This window comes from Rutilus rutilus (genome assembly GCF_951802725.1).
Source record: "Rutilus rutilus genome assembly, chromosome: 15".
Taxonomy (NCBI): Eukaryota; Metazoa; Chordata; class Actinopteri; order Cypriniformes; family Leuciscidae; genus Rutilus; species Rutilus rutilus.
In genome coordinates, this window is record NC_140220.1 from 24,598,917 (window position 1) to 24,621,844 (window position 22,928).

Here is a 22,928-nt window from a genome sequence, read left to right on the forward strand (position 1 = left end):
TACAGAACATCTTTTAATAGTCGCAAAGTAAGTTCCAAACCAAAAGTATTTCCTAACTTCATGTAATACATGATTTTGGGGGCAGCTAACATGTTTGTAGCTCGATAGATAACTATACAAAATAATCACAATATAACAATTGATATCACAACCATTTTAAAGAAAACTACCAAACTCTTGAAGTTTGTTACAGCCATAATAAGATAAGAAAATAAGTCTGAGTAACTAGCATTAGCATGTTTGTGTATGTTTGTGGCTTTAACCTGCAAGTGAACGAACTAGCATGTCGACAGAACTCATGATAGATGTCCTTTCATGACAAACACTGTCTCAATTTAGTACCATACAATATCTATATTGTATTCTGTGCATGTGTAGAGTCCATAAAACCAAAGAGTTAGACAGTGCAAGAAAAGTACAGAAGTTTTTGTAATATTTATGTCTGATTCAGATTTATTCCAAGTGAAACTTTTAGCCCAGAATCCTCTTTGATCAAGCATTTACACACTTGTTCAGTATAAAATAATATGTCAGAAGTACTGAGTTTACATGAGTAATGTCATGTTGCTTACCTCGAATACGGTGATTTATCAAATAAGACGTTTTAACAATCATGCCGCATAGATGAGTAAGAGATGAATATACACAGAATATGAGTTATATGATAAATATTTCCAAATATATAAACAAAGTTAAGCCAACATGCTTTTTAAGGAAACCACTTGTCATTGACTGAAAATGTTAGCTCCGCACTTATAAACAAAAACACTGATAAACAACAATGTACTGGATATTTTGAGCTATAAAAACATTAAAGTGGTATTTGATATACACACATATATTTATAAAATCGAAAACATTGAGGTTTTGTAAATTGATATGCAAAATGTTCTTTGGTCTGCATCTTGTTGATGTACGTATGTGCCCAGACACAAATGAATTTAGTTACACCTCCATCATTATTATTTACAAAAGAAACCAGGGACCTCCAAAATACTGCAAACGAAACTGCAAAAAAGTTTTCTAGGCAGCTAAAATAATAATAATAATAATAATAATAATAAAACAACAACAAATGTTAAGTCATTTCCCCCTTAGGCCTTCTTTGAGTAGAGACTGTTTATGGCAGTGCGAGTGAGCTAAAGAAGTGTGGCGCCCCCTACTGGACGTGTCACGTGATGCAACAGTACTGCATGGATATCAAAGACGTCCTGCGGAAATCATTCTCAGAAAGGTCATCAGGGATGTTGTCCTGGGATTTGTGAAAAGGGTCGGCCATTAAGGTCCACCTATAAATTTGTTCCTGGTCCCCATGAAGTTTAGCGATGCACCATTTTGTCCAAATAACAGGGAGAAGTTTCATCCATTACAATACTGATGTTTCATCTTCTCTCAACACCATCATCAAGCGAAACTGATCACATAACTGTAGCGAAACTGAATATGTTTTGGTCTTCTACATTTGAAGTCGAGGATGTTCTCAGTGTGGATGTGACTCAGTTCCATCCGCCAGAATCTGTGTGTTTTTTCTATTTGGTCTTCTGAGAGCCTATCATCACCTTGGAGACAAAGTTGACAATGGCGCTGGCGGGCTGCTCGGGGTCGTGTTCGGCGAACAGGTGACACACATTCTCTGTGCTGCTTCCGCTTTTCCTCGCAATAAAGCCAAAGATCCTGTTACACACACACACGCACAACAATGAATAAATGTCCAAGGAGCACGCTTACTCAAATACACAACTAGCACTACTTCAAAACTGAGATTGGGACTCACTTTGCAGCTGTGCAGCCGTCTCGTGTCCATCTGTGAACAGATCAGTAGAGATGTCAGAACATCCCGTAGAATATGCAGTTTGTACAGAATAAAAATCATTATATCTGTGGAAAGTCCCCATAAAACAGGGAAGCCCAACGTGTGTGTGTGTGTGTATGTGTTACATACTTCCTGTCCTGAGGATCCAGGGCACAGAATATCACTGTGTTGACAGCATAGTGTCTCCTGAAGAACAATCTGGAAACACAAAGTAATTTAAAAACTCAATTGTATATATGTATATACATGCATGGTCATTGGTCACCGTGATTTTGCCAAGTAGGATGTTCCAGGACCAACATGTTTTGTTCCGAAAATGTAGTCCTAACCCTATCCCTATCCCTACTCTAAACCTAACCCTACCCATAAATTATCCCTAAAGGGGATGTGATAGGTAACATGCACCATACCTATATATATATATATACACACACACACACACACACACACACACACACACACACACACACACACCTACAGTACCAGTCAAAAGTTTGGAAACATTACTATTTTTAATGTTTTTGAAAGAAGTCTCTTATGCTCATCAAGCCTGCAGTTAAAAAAAAAAAAACGTAATATTATGAAATATTATTACAATTTAAAATAATGGTTCTCTTTTTTAATATATTTTAAAATGTAATTTATTTTTGTGATGCAAAGCTGAATTTTCATCAGCAAGTACTCCAGTCTTTGGTGTCTTATGATCCTTCAGAAATCATTCTAATATGATGATTTGATACTCAGTTATTATCAATGATGGAAACAGTTGTGCTGTTTAATATATTTTTTTGGCATACATTTTTCAGGATTCATTGATGAGTAAAAATTAACAGCATTTATTCATAAAAACAGCATTTATTCAAAATAAAAACATTTCTAACAATATAAATCGTTACCATCACCTTTTATCAATTTAACGCATCCTTGTTGAATTAAAGTACTAATTTCTTTAAAAAAAATTGTTATTGTTCCCAAACTTTTGAACGGTAGTGTATATTGTTACAAAAGATTTCTCTTCTAAATAAATACAGTTCTTTTTAACTTTTTATTCATCAAATAATCCTGAAAAAAGTATCTCAGGTTATAAAAAAAATATTAAGCAGCACAACTGTTTCCAACATTGATCATAAATCAGCATATTAGAATGATTTCTGAAGGATCATAAGACACCAAAGACTGGAGTACTTGCTGATGAAAATTCAGCTTTGCATCACAAAAATAAATTACATTTTAAAGTATATTAAAAAAAGAGAACCATTATTTTAAATTGTAATAATATTTCATAATATTACTGTTTTTTTTTTTTTTTTAACTGCAGGCTTGATGAGCATAAGAGACTTCTTTCAAAAACATTAAAAATAGTAATGTTTCCAAACTTTTGACTGGTACTGTATATTTATACCTATTATCAAAGTTCAAAAGAACAGCAGCATTTATTTGAAATATAAATAGTTTGTAATATTATAAATGTCTTTACTGTCACTTTTGATTCATTTAAATATCCCTGATGAATAAAAGTAACGATTTCTTTCAAAACTATTTTAGAACTTCTGAATGGTAAAGTTATACATAAACATATATATACACACACACACACACACACACACACACACACACACACACACACACACACACACACACACACACACACACACACACACACACTTCTTATGAACTTTCTATGAACACTCATAAAACAATCCTGAAAAAAGTATAGATTCCACAAAAATATTAAACAGCACAACTGTTTTCAACATTGATAATAATAAGAAATGTCTCTTGAGCAGCAAATCATGTTCAGCTACACTGAAGACTGGAGTAATGATGCTGAAAATTCAGCTTTGATATCACAGGAATAAATTACATTTTAAAGTATATTAAAACGGTTATTTTTTAAATTGTGATATTCAACAATATTGCTGTTTTACTGTATTTTTGATCAAATAATTGCAGCCTTGGTGAGCATTAGAGTCTTAAAAAAAAAAAAAAAACATTATAAAAATTACAAAAACAAATTATACACAAAACAACAGCTGATTATGAGACATGGGACAAAACATTTCACACAGCATTACCGAGATTCGTTTTCAAAACAGCAATCATCTCTGAATAATGTCGAAGTGGAAATGTCACTAAATGTGCCATTTCATTTGATCTAAATTATGGCATTACATTATCACTAAAACCCCACCTGACCATGAAATATGAATTAAGAAACAGAAACATAAGGAGAGAGAGACTCACTTCCTCTGGTTGTCTGTGAGGGTGATTCCCTGTGCAGACACTTTAAAGTGAACAACAGTGGATGTGGTTGGTGGATCCATACTGAAAATCACAGTGGTGGCCTTCTGAACACCCTGAACTCCTGTCAGAGACTCCAGCTCCACACTGCCCAGGAACCACACGTTACACGCTGAACAACACACATACACATTAGCACATGAAACACATTTCCTATACAGTGATCAAATGCAACACGCACACAAATATTCAGTTACCTGCTCCCTGTTTAAGTAGCTCTGCTGCAGAGTTTGTAGATGTTTGTGCTGGAGATTCATTCAACTCTTCTACAGGGTCTAAAAGAAATATGTGCCTATCCAGTTAGTACAGAAACACTAGGAAAAAAACACATGCAGACACACACTAATAACTTTACTTACCTCTGCTTGGGATGATAAGTCTGCAGGGTAAAGCCAAGGGTGTGATTGAATGTTGACACACCAAAGCTGTGAGACTTCCTGTACATACAGGAAACATTTATAATTAGTTTAGCTAAATGTTTTACCATCATATTTTTCATACAACAACAATGCACGGTTGTTGCAATTTTGCTTATTTAAAAGTCAAATGTTTTCAAAATGCTTTTAGAAGTCAAACCACGTTTTAGAGTCTAAAACAACTGTTTTCTATTTGAATATATTTTAAAATGCAATTTATTCCTGTGATGCAAAGCTGAATTTTCAACATCATTACTCCAGTGTTCAGCGTCACATGACCCTTCAGAAATCATTCTAATATGCTGATTTGCTGCTCAAGACACTTCTTATTATCATAAATGTTGAAATCAGTTGTGCGGTTCAATATTTTTGTGGAAAGTGTGATATATTTTTGGAGAATGTTTTTTAAAGATTAGAAAGTTCAAAAGAGCAGCATTTATTTGAAAGAGATTTATTTATTTATTATTAATGTCACTTTTGATCATTCTACTGAACAGAAGTATTAATTTCTTTCAAAATGAAAAACCTACTGACGCCAAATGAGTGAAAAGAAAATGGAAACAAATAGTTGCATGACGCTGCTGATTACGGCCACTAGAGGGAGATCTTGACCATGCAAATGATAAGGCTTTAAATAGCAGCACTCAAGTCCTTATTAACATTCATGCAGACAATGACATCAACAGATACTTACCAAAATAGGGTTCGTTGGGGCAGCCTTTTAACCTCACACCTTTCGGTGTGCACTCGATCAGGAAATGCCGCACAAGCTCATTGGACAGATCCCCCACTGTGCAAAGAGACAGGAAATGATGCCATATTTAAAATTATTTTTAATTCTCAAAGCAATTACATGTACGTAGTAGCAATGGGAAATGCACTGAAATGTGTCGTACAAACTGAGAAATTAGCTCTGAAATGATCAGGGATCTTGTTATAAAGAGCATTTCAGCTGCTTGTTTCTAATTTTGAGATCCTTCAGAAGGATCTACAGGGGAGCAGAAACAGGACAGACTTTCCTGCATTTTACTCTAATCAGGAGTTTAGCAACAACAGTACGTATCCTACTTCCTCCTTAATACCTCATTCTGACTGGGCAGGCCAAGTTTCTGAACACCGAACAAGCGCAACTGATGTTGAGGATAGACAGACATTGAGAAATCAGCGTTTGTTTGTTTGGTACAATAAACTCTTATCTCAAAATGCAATTTCTCATGATACAAAAAACAATAAAAAAAAGCATAATAATACTGTATGAAACCCCCTCTTACAGAGACACCTAGAAGTATGATAATCAGATGGAGACGGACAGTGTGTGTGTGTGTGTGTGTGTGTGTGTCTCCCCCTTCCTTCCTCTGATTGAGAGACACACCATGTTTACGGAGGGGCTCTGGATGTGAACGCTCCAGCTGTGTTCACACTCATTCAGCTGTTCCTCACACAATAGTGTTGGGACGTCCAGCTCTTCAGGGTCTTAAAGTCTATCAAATATTTCACTGCAGTTCATTCAAGGAGTTGCCGTGTACATTCAGGCCGTTTAAACCTGGTATTAAGATGCGTTTTGGTCGATTAGATCACAAGTAGACGATGGAGACACATTCCTGTTTACACCTGGTGTTTTAATTCGTCACTCTTGTCCACTTTCGACCACTTCTGTCCTGATTTCTTCAAGGGGAGGGTCTATGGTAAATGGTGAGAGAACATTGTGCTTTATGCGTTTTCGACTAGCTCTGGAAGTGGTCGAAAGTGGACAAGCTCAAAACGTTTTAGACCCCGTTTACACCTGTACTTAGCGTCGTCCACTTGTGATCCGATCGACCAAAACGCATCTTAATACCAGTTGTAAACAGAGCCTGAGAATCTAAGGACAGTTCACATTTACCTGTTTTACACAGATTAAGTGCGTAAAGTTAGCATGAAACAGAAGTTGCGACTGGCTCTTCTTCCCTATTGTCACATATATCAGCATGAAACAGTTTCTCAAACAAGAAAAAAAATGTAGGGCGGGACTTGATTTAGTCAATAGACTGGTTCATTGCATGGTTGTGGTTTGCTAGTTCTCCTGCCCGAAAAACACATCGTCAAAGAAATGTCATTGCAAGTGGGAAGGGAAGTTAGTTTGATTTACGTGGGCACATGAATAAAAAAAAAAAATTGTGATGTGCAGGATAAATCAGTTATAATAAATACTGCAATATTCCATACACAAAAAAAAGAGAATAAGAGAAAAGAGAATATTTTCCACACCAAGGACTTGTTAAGGTACATAAAATATGTTTTTTATAGTTTATGGGCAGGTTGTGCGTTTGCCCAGTCAATTGCGTCATCGTTCAGCTGAAGTCGTCATAAAAAGAAATGTGCAGCATTCTCTTACTTTTCTTGCTTTGCTGTAGAACGGAGGGTGGGGGCGTGGCCACCTTCATGGCCAATCCGTAAGCTCCTCTGAACGAGTGACTGTCTCTGATGATGAAGGAGCCCGGCTCTTTATCCTTGAGAATGCCAATAGCTACAGCAAAAAAACAAACAAAACAAAAAAATCCCCACAGATGTATTATTCAGTCATCTTAGAAGCAAAGAGGGTGTAACGCTTATAAACCAGGGCTCTGCAGTGTATAACTCCAGTAAACAGAAAACACCAATTATTTCACAGAAGGCATTGTGATAAGCAGCATTTGACTAAATATTATATTGTTAAAAAAAAAAAAAAAATAGTCAGAAATATTTTTGTCAAAAATCAATAATATTTATAATGCTGCAAAAAGTAAATGTGGCGTTTACATCTGTGCGAGGAGTCGAATGAATTGGTGAATGTTTTACTATTTTATTTTTGAATAAATGAACCATCTGAAACTGTTGATTTACTAAAAGGGATTAAAAAGGAATTTCCATTGCTTAATATGACTGAAAACATCTGTCAGACTTTCAGTCTGCTTTAAAAAAAGTAACAAGTAAAATCAAGACTGCGAGGGACAGTTTGCATATCATTCAGCAAACAAACACTGAAAATCATCTTTCTACAAATTTTCAGTGGTCAGCTCTAGACAACATAAGAAGTGATCTATGCCCTTAAGAGTGTATGCAATATTAAACCGACTGTACTTACACCATCGTTCAAAAGCTTGGGGCTGTTTGGTAATTTTTGGTTTATTCAGCAAGGATGCATTAAATTGATCAAAAGTGACAGTAAAAATTTCTATTTCAAATAAATGTTGTTCTTCTGAACTTTCTATTTATCAAAAAATCCTGGGGAAAAATATTAAGCACAACTGTTTTCAACATTGATAATAGTAATAAATGTTTCTTGAGCAGCAAATCAGCATATTAGATTGATTTTGAAGGATCATGTGACACTGAAGACTGGAGTAATGATGCTGAAAATCTTAAAACTACATATTATAATATATATTTAAATAGAACATTTTAACTTAAAAACAATTAAATTTAAACTGTAAACTTTAAACTATACATTTTTGAATGGTAATGCATATGCCTCAGTCTCAATTTTGTTCAACTCATTTTTTACATGACTTCTACCTTCAACTAACTCCTACTGATGATCTAGTATTGTTACCTTGGTCTCTCGAGATATCCGGCTTGTACCAGAACTTTGATGTATCCTGAACAAACTTCACGTTTTCCGGTTTACTGGCCATGAAATCTGCAAATAAGAATATCACCACATTATATCTTAAAGCTGATTCTGGCTGTGTGTGTGTGCGCTTGCAGACAGGCACGCTGCTCACCTGGACTCGGTGTAGATCTTGCAGGCGAGGTGTTGTGACTGGCATAGGACGTGCTGACAGCACTCCTGCTGAGCGGGAAACTCAACATGGTCTCCGAGCCCTCCGTCTCACGTCTCTTCAGGGGCAGATGTGGAGGTAGAGCCACATCCAGACCCAGAGCCTCAAGACCCTCCACAGCCTCCAGCAGGCTGCTCTCCAGTCCTCCCACATCCAGAGAGGAGGTCAGGCTGCGGGGAGCTCCTCGAGGGGAGCTGTGGGAGTTGGGTGCCGAGAGGGTGAGGGGTGGGGAGGGTTGGGGTGTGTAGTGACTCAAGGGGGTGCTGGATCCACCCTCTAACCAGCAATGAGCTGGAGTGGGGCTGCAAGGAGAAGAGAACACAGCACAGGGTTATCTCTTACATATCATGTACATAAACAAACACACCCGACCTTGTTTATACATTGTTAACAGGGCTTGACATTAACACCCGCCAACCCACCAAATGCGGGTGGATTTCAGCGGTGGCGTGTAACGCAGTCACTTCTACTAGCCACTTTGGTGGGTTGAATTTTATATAATATGCATTTATCAATTGTAGTCTTTTAAAAAGGCGTGTTTGGCTCGAGGTCATGGTGCAAAGGACCCTAGGTTGATTTTACTCCGAACCATCCCTTTAATGTCAAGCCCTGATTGTTAAATATAGACTAGATACACAATAATGTGACCACACAATAATGTGACCACACATGCAACAGAAATGCCAGAATTTACTTTGATTGTGTAAGAGAAGTTTTGATTTGGCTGTTACAAAATGTAGCAATAATACAATTCTGACTGATACCGATTGGCCAAGTGTGTGTGTCTGTGACTGTTGCTGTTGTTGATTGACAGTCATTACCTGTCTGTGTTGACCAATGGGCTGGGGGTGGAGATAGAGTGCATGGATCCAAACATCCTCTGACATGAGGCGGGACTTCCTGTGACATCAGAGTGGAAGAGCTCTCCATCGGATGACATAGATGTGTGCGTCATGCTGTCGACGTATCCTCTTGACTCTTTAAAAAAATAAATAAAATGCTTTTAAAGACCTGAACACAATTCCAAGACCAAGGGACACACACAGGGTTTTCATGTTTTATGGGGACTCTCCATAGACATAATAATTTTTATACTGTATAAACTGTATATTCTATCCCCTTACACTAACCATCACATTGTATTGCAATCTTTCTGACCCCATAACATAGGGTATACTTGAAACACACACACTCACACACACCTTCACCCAGTTTCTTCTAGAAGATTCCATTCAGTATGAGAAATGTCTTATTGCACGCCCACAAAATATTTGAAGACCTGCGCTGTGCAACCTGCTACTAGTTGCCAAATCCAGGTAATAAATCAAGTGGTATTATTGGATAGATCATTGTATGGGAGCTGGGATTGTGGGTTTGGCAGAAGCCCATACACACGCATTCTTCAGATTGCGCACATAACAAACCACAGGGGAGGGACCCTGGAGGAATTTCTCTCTGTTTGTCTCCCTCTCTGTCTGGAAACTGGCTGGATATAATCAAATTAATTTTGAGGTAAATCCTCTTTGACCTTACCTGTAATTAAATATGAAGAAAAAAGAATAATGATCATTTAGCTTCAAGAAGCAGTTAGCAGAATCAAAATGAAGAGACTATAAAGAAGCAGATGAAATAGAGCATTTTGTGTAGTTTCATCTGTAATATTGACGCTCAACATTAATACCTGTGCATTCATATTTTTTTTTATACCCATTGCTCCCAGAGAAATGACTAGATTCAGCATGTATGTGTTCAAAACTTCAATCATAACCACAACAATCAGAAGTTAAGTTTTCTTATAACAGCCGTTTTATTAAAAATTGCATCTTGTGATGGTCTTATAAGCATTAGTTAGAAAATGAAGTGTATTTTCACTATGAAATTTTCAGCTATCATGGAATTTCATTTTATTTCTATTTTTGAAAATTTAAGTTTAACATTTTCTGGAAAGAAATATAATTAATGTTTTTTTTTGTTAGCAGATATCAAAATAAAAATACCCCAAAACTACAACCATTATACAAATTATAATGTACTGTTGCTAAAAAAAATTATAAAAAATACTTCTCTTGTGAATGGGCCAGTAAAATTGGGCTTGCAGAAAAAAATCCTTATTGGAGGGTCTTATTTTTTTATTTCTAGATCCAAGAAAACTCATCAAATCTACAGTAGTCAACATTTGAAGTGGATCAAAAAAGTTCATCAAAGTTGTCCTGAGACAAGAGGTTTTGATCCACTTCAAATTTTGCAGACTCATAAAATGATCTTCAAAGATGAGGTAAAAAACTAAGAAAAAACGAGCAGTTCATGAGATGGAAAACTTACAATCGTGAAAAAAAAAAAAAAAAAAAAATTTTTTGGCAGAGCTTATTGGTCCTTGAGGTAATACTTTATGTAACTCCAACAGAGAAGCAGAGCTTATGTTTTGCAAATTTACCCAACAGTCCCAAGCAAGAATCCATTCCATAATTACACAAAATGCCGTTAGCTACAGACTTTTATGTTGGATTCCTCATGAATGTTTTCTTTCAACAGACATATACTAATCAAACATATACCGAAGCTTCATGATAGCTTCTTCTTCAGCCATGACCGCACCCCTAACCACATCATATGACAGGTTGTCAAGGAGATGCTGTCTTTGAAAATGTAACCAAGAATACATAAACACATAAACAAATACACAAACAACATCTGGAGGCAGAAGAGTCTAAAGCGTTCCCAAAATAGACACTGTGACCCACCGCGAAAACCCAAAAACTCATTCCCAAGACGCAGGGATCCCAAAATTGCTTCCCAGAGATTCATCTGGTCTGCTTGTCCCAGATGAAAACTGGTCACCAGCACATGTGTTCTGGATGGGGTGCTGGTTTTCTGGTGTCCCACCAGGCTTCATAATAAGCCGGCAAGGCTTCCTTTATCAATCAACTTCAGCTGGAAGAACCATTTCAACCAGCCTCCTAGTTTACTTTTCCAATTGAAAAGCATAGCTATACTGGTCCACCTGCAAGATCAGCACAAAACCAGCCTGGACTCGCATGAAAAGTACAGAAAATTGATTAAAATGAAGCAGAAAGGCATCCCAACATGACTCTCCCGAAAGCGGACGACATCAACAGATGTCAGGGTCACATGAGGATTGCACCATCCGGTGGGCCAAGAGGTCAATGATCTGTTGAACTACACTGGTCCTTCAAAGAGAAGAGAAAAGATGATCTGGATGACCCTTCCAGAAAGAAGAAAGAGGTCTGAGGGTCTAAAATGAAGCAGCACTGAATTTAAGACATCAGACGTCACAGTTCTGCATAGAGAAGATCACTTGTACTTTAAGGCTCAAAACATACAAATGTATGTGTGTGCAGATGCTTCTAGCTATTCATGCTTTCAAAACCCAAGTTCGGAGACCAGCTCAGCACTCTGGGATGAAAGGAGAGGGTACAACATGTCATCACAAAACAGTTTTAAAGAGCCAAACAATTCACAAATGACCCCACATGCCTCTTGCTCAAAAGAAAGTGTCTCGTTAAATAGGCTATTAGATGCAGTATTATTTTAATATATTTTCTTTAATATTATAATTTTTTATGCAATTATTAAAATAATAAATGTATTTAATTATTATGTAATTATTTAAGGCAATATTTAATATGAGATGCTTTAGCATTTTTGATATTATAAAATTTTGTTTAAATTATTTAAGGGCCGCGTTTCATATGCTATAATTGGTCACCATTTCTTTCACCATTTTAATCATTTTTAGCTTTTTTTGCAGTTCACTTAATTAGTAATGTGACAAATTAATTAAAACTCAGACGATACAAAACATTTTCATTACTTGAAAGAACAAACATTAACTGAAAAAAATATATAATAATAAAAATAACAAACTTATTTTATTTCGGCTAATTGCCAAGGCAACATTTCTCATTTTAATTTAATTTTAGTTGAAGTACTACAATAACTAAAATCAAATAAAGCAAAACTATAAAAATATTAAAAAAGACAAAAACACACCACAAAATTACTAAAACTTTAACTAAAATTAAAACGAAACCAGAAAAATAAAATCTAATATTAATATTACAAAAACTTTAAAGATACAGCAATGATACTAAAATAACACTGAAAAGTACTAATATTCCATGTAATCTCCAAAAAAAAAAAAAAAGCATCAGACTGTTTAACATTAAATGCAGTCATGCTGAAATTATAAGCCTCATCAATATTAGCATGTCATATCAGCATCTTACAGTTGGGAGTTGGGAATTTGGCTGGCAAATTAAAGAGAAGGGCGATAAAAAGTGTATCTAAGCGTGTTTGTGTGTATGTCTGTTCTTTCAGGATTAAATCTCCCGCATGCCAGTGAGACAAAGGACGACTTCAGTTTTACGGACTTAACAAACTCGCCATTCAAAGGAGGAATGCACGCACACACACGCAGTGAGCCAAGTTGAAAAATGTCCAGCTGTTGTGATCAAAGCTGCAAAGCTGAACTAGATAGAGAATGTGTGGAGGGGAAAAATAAAAAGAGAGAGAGAGAGAGAGAATCCAACACAGGAGAATTAAATACTTTCCAGTCAAAGCCATTACTTCAGCTCTATGATACATGGTCTTAAATATGTCTGTAATAAGATTTAGCTCTTATTTGAGCTTTATATGTGACACCTGGGCTTCTTGCCTTCATGACCACATGCACATGATTTCTTTGCTGTATTAAAGACTCGTCCACTAGACATTCTGCACAACAGCGTCAAAACACGCAGACCAAAAATAACACTTTTTCACTGCGTAGGTATTCAGCACATTTAAATAGCTAAGGAGGGTTTCAGTCCATTTGTGGTCTTAATATGGCAATATACACACTCAACACATGCAATCAATCAATCAAACAGCTGGAGGATTGAACCAACAGCCATTCATTTGTGACTCACAATAAAATAACCAAAATGGATCTGACAAGAAAAGCATTCAGAGATCTGCTGAACTAGTTGTGTGAATCCAAAATGTCCCTTTCTAACATAAATCACATTATTTGACAATAATATGCTTTGGACATGACATAAATCTTTTGTTTTCTGACATTTATATGAATGTTCATTTTTAAAGATTCACTGTACAAAAAAGTTGCTGCCTTAAATCTTTATATAATCAACTTGGATGTTTAAGTCATTTCAACTTAAATTACATTCAACTGACTTTTTTTTATATATATAAAAAAATAAGTTAAAATTGACCTTATTTTGATGAGTTAAAGCAGAGTAAAAACATTATGTTGTCAATTTATTGTTCTCACGACTTTTTACAGTGTTGTTATTATTTTATAATATAAATAAAAGAAAGTTTAATGTTATATAATATATTGGTTTTAATACTCTATTTTTATTTATCTTAATAATTTTAGATTGTAATTAAGGTAAAGTATTTAATATTATATGCTGTATTATTTGTATATTTTATAAGATAAAATAAAATAAAGGAAAATCATTTTTATAAGTTTATTGTTTTTATAACATTACTGAAAGGAAATTAAAATATTTCTGCTATATACTGCTATATTTATATATTAATATTAAATATTTTTGTAATTATTTAAGGGAAAGTATTATAGATCCTGTCTTTTACATTTTTTATTTAATTATGTAATGGAGGTGTCAAATTGTAGATACTTTAACTGGCCACCATTTCTTTTAGTTTCTTCACCATTTTCATCTGCTTTTTTTTAATCACATTTGTAACTTTTGTAACATAAGAGTTTACTGATTATGCTGCGGTTTATGCTGTATTTGAAATGTTTTGTTGCTCCATTCAGTGTTGCTATGTAAGCCTTTGTTCCTATTCTTTGCCAAATTGTGTCATATAGTAAAAGAACAGTAATAAACAAACCAAAATGTTTGCTATGATAATTTGGTTGCATGCTTTTCATTCTCAAGCTCTAATTAAACGAATTTCAGTTCAAACTGACCCGATTACATAACACATTCTTTCCTTGTCCACATTCATTTGGACACAGGCCCACACAAAACGGTCTTTTGTCCAGAGACAGAGAGAAGAATAGTGTCCACTGTCTCCACTCCATCTCCATCAAAGTGCTCACCACTACACACATCCACTCACGACAAGAGCACCACATCCATCTCTTTTTGTTTTAGTACCTCCCACGGTTGCTTGATAAATCTCCTAGGCCTGATGAGAAAGTGGCAAAGCTTAAATCACCAATCTGAGGTAAATTACAGGACAAGTCAAGTGTAAATGAGCTTTAGAAAAGAGTGAAAGCAAGATGTTTTCCACAAAACACCCCACTGGTAAAGTAGTGCTCTGCTGTTTGTGAGAAAGCACATGAGGAATGCCAAACACTGACAGAACCAACTAGTCCGAGCACAAATATTGGGGCTTTAAATGTGTTTGTCTTTATCAGTTAAGTTTTTGCAATGCAAATAACTAATTAAGATCTTCAGACATAGTGTCCAAGGGCCAGCTGAAACAGAAAACATTCACATACAAACAAACTAAAAGTGCACAAACCGTGCGTACACACACACACACACACACACAAATGAAAACCACTGGCCTTTTTTTTTGCCATCTCAGCAGTTTGATGCACAAAATCAAGCATGTACTGTGAACACATTAAATATATAAATTTTTTAAATCAGTATTTGTGTCTCGTTGTCCAGGGAAAATATCTAAACATCCTCAAAACAAGATCAATTCAAGTTCATTTGGTCATTTTGCTGGTTATTTTTTTATATTTTTACCCAGGTGCTGGGTATTGGCAGATTTATTTCATTTGTTAAGCATCCACTTTTGATTGCATTTAATAATATATGATGAAACGAGAAATCGGTTTTGCTTGATAAAGACACTTTCTCTGATTCTTCATGTCATAAATACAATTTCCATAAAAGAGAGGATATTTACATGTTTTTACTATAAAGACTGATATAGTATTCGGTGTACTAAAGATGTAATAAAAAATTAGAGAAGGGAAGAGATGGAAAGAGAAGAGAAAAGAAGAGAAAGTCTTCTCCATAGTGAGGGGGATGTTCACACATAGACTTCATGCCGACAAGAAGACAATTCAAGTCTGCCAGAGATGGATACAGCAAATGGCTGAGGTATTAGCATACAAAGACACAGGCAAATGCACACAGGCACAAACACACACACGAGTCAAAAAGTTGGGTCAAAATGACAAAATCTTTTCCTGCATACCTAGAGAAGCAGTCATGCTGAAGTGTTCCTCATAAGAGCTAATCATCCACAGAAGATTAGCTGGACTTGCCGGCCACTGCTGCACGCTTACTTTGTTTCCCAGTGTCACTCTTTCATGGCCCCAGTCTGTAACGTTGCCTGCTTTGTCACTTATTCCACCTCACATTATCTCTCTCTCTCTCTCTCTCTCTCTCTCGTGCTGTCTGCTTCCCGGCACAAACACTGACCATGGGCTGCACGTCACACAGTTGCTGTTCTGTCCAACTCTGTCCCCTTCCTCTCTCCTTCTCTCTACTCATTTGTGTCTAGCCTGAATGAAGTCATTGAGATTTTGGAATTCTGTTAAACCCCAGATGGAAAACTACTTCACGTCATTCTTCCAGCGGGACTGGTTGACTGACTCCAGCCTTGAGGAGGGAGGGAAGGGGGAGGGATGAAGGAAAGGAAGAGGGAGGGAGGGAGGGAGGACGATTGCCTCCAACTGGCATGAGGCAGAAAGGCAGTGAAAGACCCCCATGGTTTCATTAGCATATGAGTTCATGAGTGCTCTCCTGCCTTTGATAGGCCATTCAAGCATTGTTCTCCGCAGACTCTCACAGTCTGTTTCACCTAACCAAACGGCAGCGCTGGGGTCAGGGGTGAGGACGTCCTTTTATGGACTCCCTTATGTTCTACAGCGCACAACATCTGCTTCTATGCAAAACAGTCATTTTCCTCATCTGTATTTTGGGCTTGTTTTGGAGTAAAAACATGCAAGCATCCTTATCTTTACATGACAAAGACTGCGTGTAGTATGACTTTGCTCCTTTGCTCCGACTTGGCAGAAAATTTCACTCATTTAAATATCGATCTAACTGCATTTAATGAGGTTTTATGATCAAATCAAACTGAACAAAAGCTACTGGAATCTTAGTCATTTGAGAGTAAAATTAAGTCTGTACTTCAAAACGTGGGGAATAAAATCTATATTACAAGAACAATGTTTAGGATTTTGAAATGTGATGATCTAAAATAAATCAAACACATACTTTAGATTCTTCACTTTTTATAAGTCACTAAAATTATATAATTTGTAATCATTTTTTACATTTAATTAGAGAAATTAGAGAAATGCAAAACAGGGGGAAAAAATATTTTATCATCATCGATCCAAGACACATTCTCAAGTACGAGGTTTCTAAAGTGAATTTATTTTGTTTAAAGATGTTTTCGTATTTTTATACACCACTGTTCAAAGGTTTGGTTCAGTAAGACGTTTTCTGCAAGAATGCATTACATTTTAAAAATGTAAAATTGAAAAACTTTCTATTCATCAAATCTTGAAAAAAAGGAATCCTGTTTTGGGGGTATTTTTAATGCAGCCTTCGTGAGCATAAGAGATATATATATATATATATATATATATATATATATATATATATATATATATATATATATATATATATAAATATATATATAACATTTTCAAACAACTCTTAAAAAAAGCTCTTAAATCATAGACAAAATTCCCAGCTAACCTTAACTTTATATCTAAATTCAATTGCTAAGGAGAAAATTCATATTTAGATTGTTGTTATGAAAAAATACTTTTCCTGTTTCCCCTTTATCAGACTGTAGCGTACCTTATGTGACCTCAGCCACTGTAGCACATAAATCCATTTAAAGGAGCAGTGCTTTTTCTTTCCTTCCCCCTCAAAAGTCTGTGTAAATATTTGCATTTGTCTGTCAGTGAGAGTTTGACTGTAAGAGCTTCTATTTTCTCCTGTTTATTTAGACACTTAAACATAGATGGACTGAAGTTACATAACCTTCAAATCTTCCCACATCAGGAAATTAAAATATACAACATCCTCTGTCCTCTGGGCCAACTTGCTGAAGGCCGGATGTGCTGAACATTGTATAATGAAACTAATTTATTTTATTATCACTGTTTATTGTTTTTATTATTTTCATGTAAAATACTAAGGAATCTTGTAATGACCAAAATTGGACTATTAGACAGGTACTCTGACTTAAAGATTATATATTATTTAATTGTAAAAACATTTAATGCTATGAATTCAGTCTTTAGCTGAGAATGTGTCTATCTATCAATGTTATTTATACAGTAAAAAGTAAAATGTATTGTATAAAAAGATACATACAAGATACAAAAATCCACAAATAAAATAGTCTTTTTGGATGTGTGAGGTATGTTGTAATATAATGTGGCATAATGCGGTCTCCATTGCTCTTGCAATCCATCTTTATTCCCATGTTTTCCTGTGCCTCCTCATTAAGATTTAATCAGGCAATAGTATTTCCCTCATTAAAAGTTACATAACTGACTGATGGAATGATTTTTTTATGAGTGTTATTTGAATCTTAGTCTAGGGTTTTGCGAAAGTGATGATGTATTCGACTATGATTAATATTTATCTTTGTTTTTAAAAAAAATATTTAAAAAAAAACTTTCATTTTTACATTTATGCTACGGTATGTCTAAAACTGAGTTCACATTTCGCCATCAGACACTTGGCTCAAGCATGTGTCATGAATTTTTATTTTTTTTTGTGCTAATTAGTTGCTCGACAAAGGGTAGTTGTTTCATAGTGAAAAAAGAAATGGATGAGACAGAACAACAACAATTAAATACTGGAGATTGCAAGAACAATAGGCGAAAAACAAAGTATTGTGTGAGGGGGTTAAGAGATAGCTGTAACATTTTTATCAAAACTTCTGGAGATAAATAATACAAACAATAGACAAGGATGAAATTTTCTAGTGCACGTGTCGAGAGTGTCTGTGTTTGTGCACAATATGAAATGGAATGTACTTTAAAAGGCTGTGTGTTTACATGTATGCATACTGTTCGCGTCAAAACTAAAGTATCATTTGGGGTTAATTCTAAGCACCCAGTTCCAAGTTCCCAAAGCACTGAATGGCCAGGTTTACAGGAAGTATGCATCCTGACCCAGAGGGCCACTTCCTGTAGCAGAGTTATTTTGAGCAGCACAGATATTGTGACAGCAGCACGACAAACTTTGCTACAGGGGACCGCTTTTAAAGGTCAAATTTGTGCAAAATACAGTTGAATTATTTCCTTGAATGGATTGACCAAAGACATACACAAAACAATATTCGCACACATTCTCATCCTCTCATGTAGATGCAGACATAATTGTGCTAAAGTAAAAGGATTAGCATAAGGATGTAGCCACTATGGTAGCTGATTACCTTGCCATATTGGAGAGCTCATGTGGTGTCTACTGGTTTGAGAACCAGGTCTTGAAGGGATGAAGTCATGTGCACTCTTCACTGTGAGGAGAAAGTGACATTTAAGCATATTAAGTAGTGTTGTGCCACAGGGTTCTATCCTTGGACCAATTTTATTTTCATTGTATATATGTCCATTAGGCTAAATTTTTCATAAATACAACATTTTGTATCATTTATATGTTGATGATACACAACTACATATTTCACTCGATCCAAGTGGGTCTCAATTTTGTTAAGAACCTGGGTTTTATTCTAGACTCTTGCATTAGTACTTCATAAGCAGGTTACCAGTGTTGTTAAGGCTGGCTTCTACCGACTTATCTCCATATTGAAATCGATTTGCTGAAATCGATTTCTCAGTGCCAATTAACCCATCCTGACCTTTTGGTTTTTCAACAAAATGCTAGAAGATTGAGATCATCTAACTAGATGGTGCTCCTCAGGGGCGCGGGAAGTGGGGGTGCTGGGGGTGCTGCAGCACCCCCTGCAACGCATATGTTTGTTCATTAACATTTATTCATTTTTAGCATTTAGTAATTTATTTGTAATAAACACTTTAAGTGGGCTAGTTAAAATGTGTTATTTATATGTTAAAGTATGTTTTTAAAACATACGCGCACAGAGTGTTACGTAATATTGTGTGTGCGTCGAAAGAATTTGTCCGCAGCTGCTAAAAAAAAAAGAAAAGAAAAAAGAGCTACTCCTGAGCGCAAGTCCACTGTCAGTGTTGTGTAAGGTTAGCACTATGCAGGTTTTTTGTGTTCATTTCTATTTCCTGTCGCTGTGCAGGCTCTTTTATTGTATTATGACACTGTAAACAGCCCAATAACCCTTTTCTTTAAAGGATTAATTTATGTCCCCTTTGACCGGTCCATTGCATTACGAATAAAAGCAGAATCAATAAAGTCAAAAATGTGATGTGCAGTCAGGTTTGAGTGTGTGCGCTGTTTGAACGAGTGTTCTCACTGATACGCTTGTTGTGATTCGCGGAGTTTTGATGAGTTTTATAGTCTTGATATTGTTTCTTATTCAAAAGTGGTGACGAATTCTGAGAATACTGTTAAATTACCTTAAAGGGATACTCCACTTTTTTTGGAAATAGGCTCATTTTACAACTCCCCCAGAGTTAAACAGTTGAGTTTTACCGTTTTCGAATCCATTCAGTCGATCTCCGGGTCTGGCGGTACCACTTTTAGCATAGCTTAGCATAGATCATTGAATCGGACAAGACCATTAGCATCTCTCTAAAAAAAAATGACCAAAGAGTTTTGATATTTTTTCCTATTTAAAACTTGACTCTTCTGTAGTTACATCGTGTATTAAGACCGACGGAAAATGTAAAGTTGCGATTTTCTAGGCTGATATGGCTAGGAACTATACTCTCATTCCTGCGTAATAATGAAGAAACTTTGCTGCCGTACCATGAGTGCAGCAGGCGTAATGATATGACGCAGCGCCTGAAAATAGGTCTAATAGGTTAGATAAACTTAGTCCCGGTCACGTTGGGAGTTACCGAGGTGGGGACTATTTTCAGGCGCTGCATAATATCATTACGCCTGCTGCACTCATGGTACGGCAGCAAAGTTTCTTCATTATTACGCAGGAATGAGAGTATAGTTCCTAGCCATATCAGCCTAGAAAATCGCAACTTTACATTTTCCGTCGGTCTTAATACACGATGTAACTACAGAAGAGTCAAGTTTTAAATAGGAAAAAATATCAAAACTCTTTGGTCATTTTTTTTTAGAGAGATGCTAATGGTCTTGTCCGATTCAATGATCTATGCTAAGCTATGCTAAAAGTGGTACCGCCAGACCCAGAGTTCGGCTGAATGGATTCGAAAACGGTAAAACTCAACTGTTTAACTCTGGGGGAGTTGTAAAATGAGCCTATTTCCAAAAAAAGTGGAGTATCCCTTTAAAAGGTATTACTTTAGTACTACACTATATTGTGACCACAAAAGGGTGCCATGATATCTTTAAAAGACTACATTAAAAAATATTACATGAGCAGAGGGTTATAAGACTGTGAAAGGCTTCACATGCCTCACAATTTCAAACTCACATAACGAACATTAAACACCGTGTCAGCCTTACCATATGGAGAGGGGGGTGTCACAGGAAATGCCGGTGTGGGCGGGACTTGATCAAGCCCCACCCACAGTGGGCTGTCAACCTCTGGAGGGTGGTCACCAAAGTCAACAGCGTCAGTGTGATATAGACCTCTCTGGAACAGACAAAAACACACAAGGCATTGTTGTAGAAATGTTCCGGGTTCAACGCAAGTTTAACTTGTATTTTAGTTGACTGGGCAGAAGTTTGTACAGGGTTGGTGAGCAATTCAATTGCACTAGTTTTGAGGCTATACATAAATATGTGTGTATTTATACCCGAGGTGGTGTGTCAAAGGAGAATCTCTGGATGTTCTGGATTTGATTACCACCTGCACTCCGCAGCACAGAGTATTCAGAGACATCACTGAGCTGTTTCTGTCTCCAACCTATAGAGAGAGAGAGAGAGAGAGAGAGAGAGAGAGAGAGAGAGAGAGAGAGAGAGAGAGAGAGAGAGAGAGAGAGAGAGAGAGAGAGAGAGAGAGAGAGAGAGAGAGAGAGAGAGAGAGAGAGAGAGAGAGATGAGTTATTTAGTAGGCATTCACAACTGATTTTCACTGAATGGCAGTTCACATTTGACTGACCAGTCATTCAGAAATATCACCCTTATTCATAATTTTCTAACAACATCAAACAAAGTTCAAGCGTTTCATACAGCATGACCTAAAATAGAATGTTCTTATACAATGCTTGTTTTGATAAGATCCATGAGGAGAAGCCATTTACGTCAGGGCTGTAAGAAAATACATTCCTCAATAAATAAATGAATAAACAGTAAATATAGATACATGGAAATTTTATAAATACAAATAAACAAATAAATAAATATGAATTAAATAAGCAAATAAATCATGAAATAAGTATTAAATAAATATTACATAAATATTAAAATAAAATAAATAAATGTAAATAAACAAGTAAATGCATACATACATGAGATTTCTAGTATTCAAAATAAACTGTTGTATACAGTATAGGTGGTTCAATTTTACTAGACCAGTAAACAAATATGCAAAACAGAAGCATTTTCATACAATTTCCATCATAAATTGTATTATAACATAAAAGTATGACCAAACCGGTTTTCATAATGTCTTTTTTAGTTTCTGTATTTTACTTTAATACCAGCACCAAATGAAAAAAGATGCATGAAAAAGAAAACTAATGAATCATCTTCTCTAGAATTGTTTGAAATCCAGAGTGAATCTTGAGCTTCAGGTGGAAGCAAACAAATCAGACTGTCTGATGGTAATGGTAATAATTGATTACAAATGGCCAACAGTACAGGCTCTGTTAACTATCACTTTAAAAATCCTCAAGACTCAGCGATGGGGAAAGACAACATGTTTTGTGTGTCAGGAGACACTCACTTCAAAAGCATTCCTCAGCCCTTACACATGTGTATTCAAACACACACACACACCACAGGGCATATATCTAGTGACATACTATAGTAATAATAACACTCTGTAGATTTCTGTTCAACAGGATGAATTCACCACTCAACTAAATGACTCCATTCCAGGTGCCAGAGCTGCTCTGACATGGGCTGATACTGCTGAAAGGATCTTCTAAAAGAATAGACAGGAGACACATGCAAGGCAGGGGACACACTTCAAAAGCAACAAGACCCGTTCAGTCTGCTGAGGTCAAAGAAGCCAGAGTATTGAGTTTATGTGGAGACTACATCACAGATGTGTTTCATAAAGAGCAGCAGTCAATATAACATTATTAGGAAGGAAGTCACTAAATAGTTGTCAATGACAGTGTTAATACACCACTAGAAATATGATTATGTCAAATTTTAAAGAAAAAAGCAGCTCAGAGGTCACATTTGCAAGATGCAAGCACTCCATTCTAGACCTGGATGTTTATACATTCAAACACAGTCACACTTACACACACGCGCACACATATTCACTGAAATGAAAGGCAGGACTTTATTTTCTTTAGAAAACCTGTCAGGAACTGCACATAGAGAACCACTGTACGTTACTTGTGGGCATTTATTAACATAATTT

At 36.0% G+C, this 22,928-nt stretch overlaps 1 protein-coding gene across 1 annotated transcript in view; it reads right to left on the reverse strand.

Annotated features, from left to right (window-relative positions):
* Nucleotides 1–431: 431 nt before the first annotated feature.
* Nucleotides 432–22,928, reverse strand: part of tns3.2 (tensin 3, tandem duplicate 2) — a 47,168-nt gene continuing 24,671 nt past the window's right edge. The window contains exons 14-27 of the mRNA XM_084432512.1: nucleotides 21,187–21,296; nucleotides 20,894–21,023; nucleotides 18,756–18,836; nucleotides 9,152–9,308; nucleotides 8,274–8,632; nucleotides 8,102–8,188; nucleotides 6,905–7,036; nucleotides 5,225–5,320; nucleotides 4,474–4,551; nucleotides 4,312–4,389; nucleotides 4,058–4,226; nucleotides 1,943–2,011; nucleotides 1,775–1,804; nucleotides 432–1,674 (exon numbers count right to left, since the gene is read on the reverse strand). Of these exons, the coding sequence (XP_084288638.1) occupies nucleotides 1,530–1,674; nucleotides 1,775–1,804; nucleotides 1,943–2,011; nucleotides 4,058–4,226; nucleotides 4,312–4,389; nucleotides 4,474–4,551; nucleotides 5,225–5,320; nucleotides 6,905–7,036; nucleotides 8,102–8,188; nucleotides 8,274–8,632; nucleotides 9,152–9,308; nucleotides 18,756–18,836; nucleotides 20,894–21,023; nucleotides 21,187–21,296 (1,721 nt within the window). The 3' untranslated portion in view covers nucleotides 432–1,529. The remainder of the gene's footprint in view (nucleotides 1,675–1,774; nucleotides 1,805–1,942; nucleotides 2,012–4,057; nucleotides 4,227–4,311; nucleotides 4,390–4,473; nucleotides 4,552–5,224; nucleotides 5,321–6,904; nucleotides 7,037–8,101; nucleotides 8,189–8,273; nucleotides 8,633–9,151; nucleotides 9,309–18,755; nucleotides 18,837–20,893; nucleotides 21,024–21,186; nucleotides 21,297–22,928) is intronic.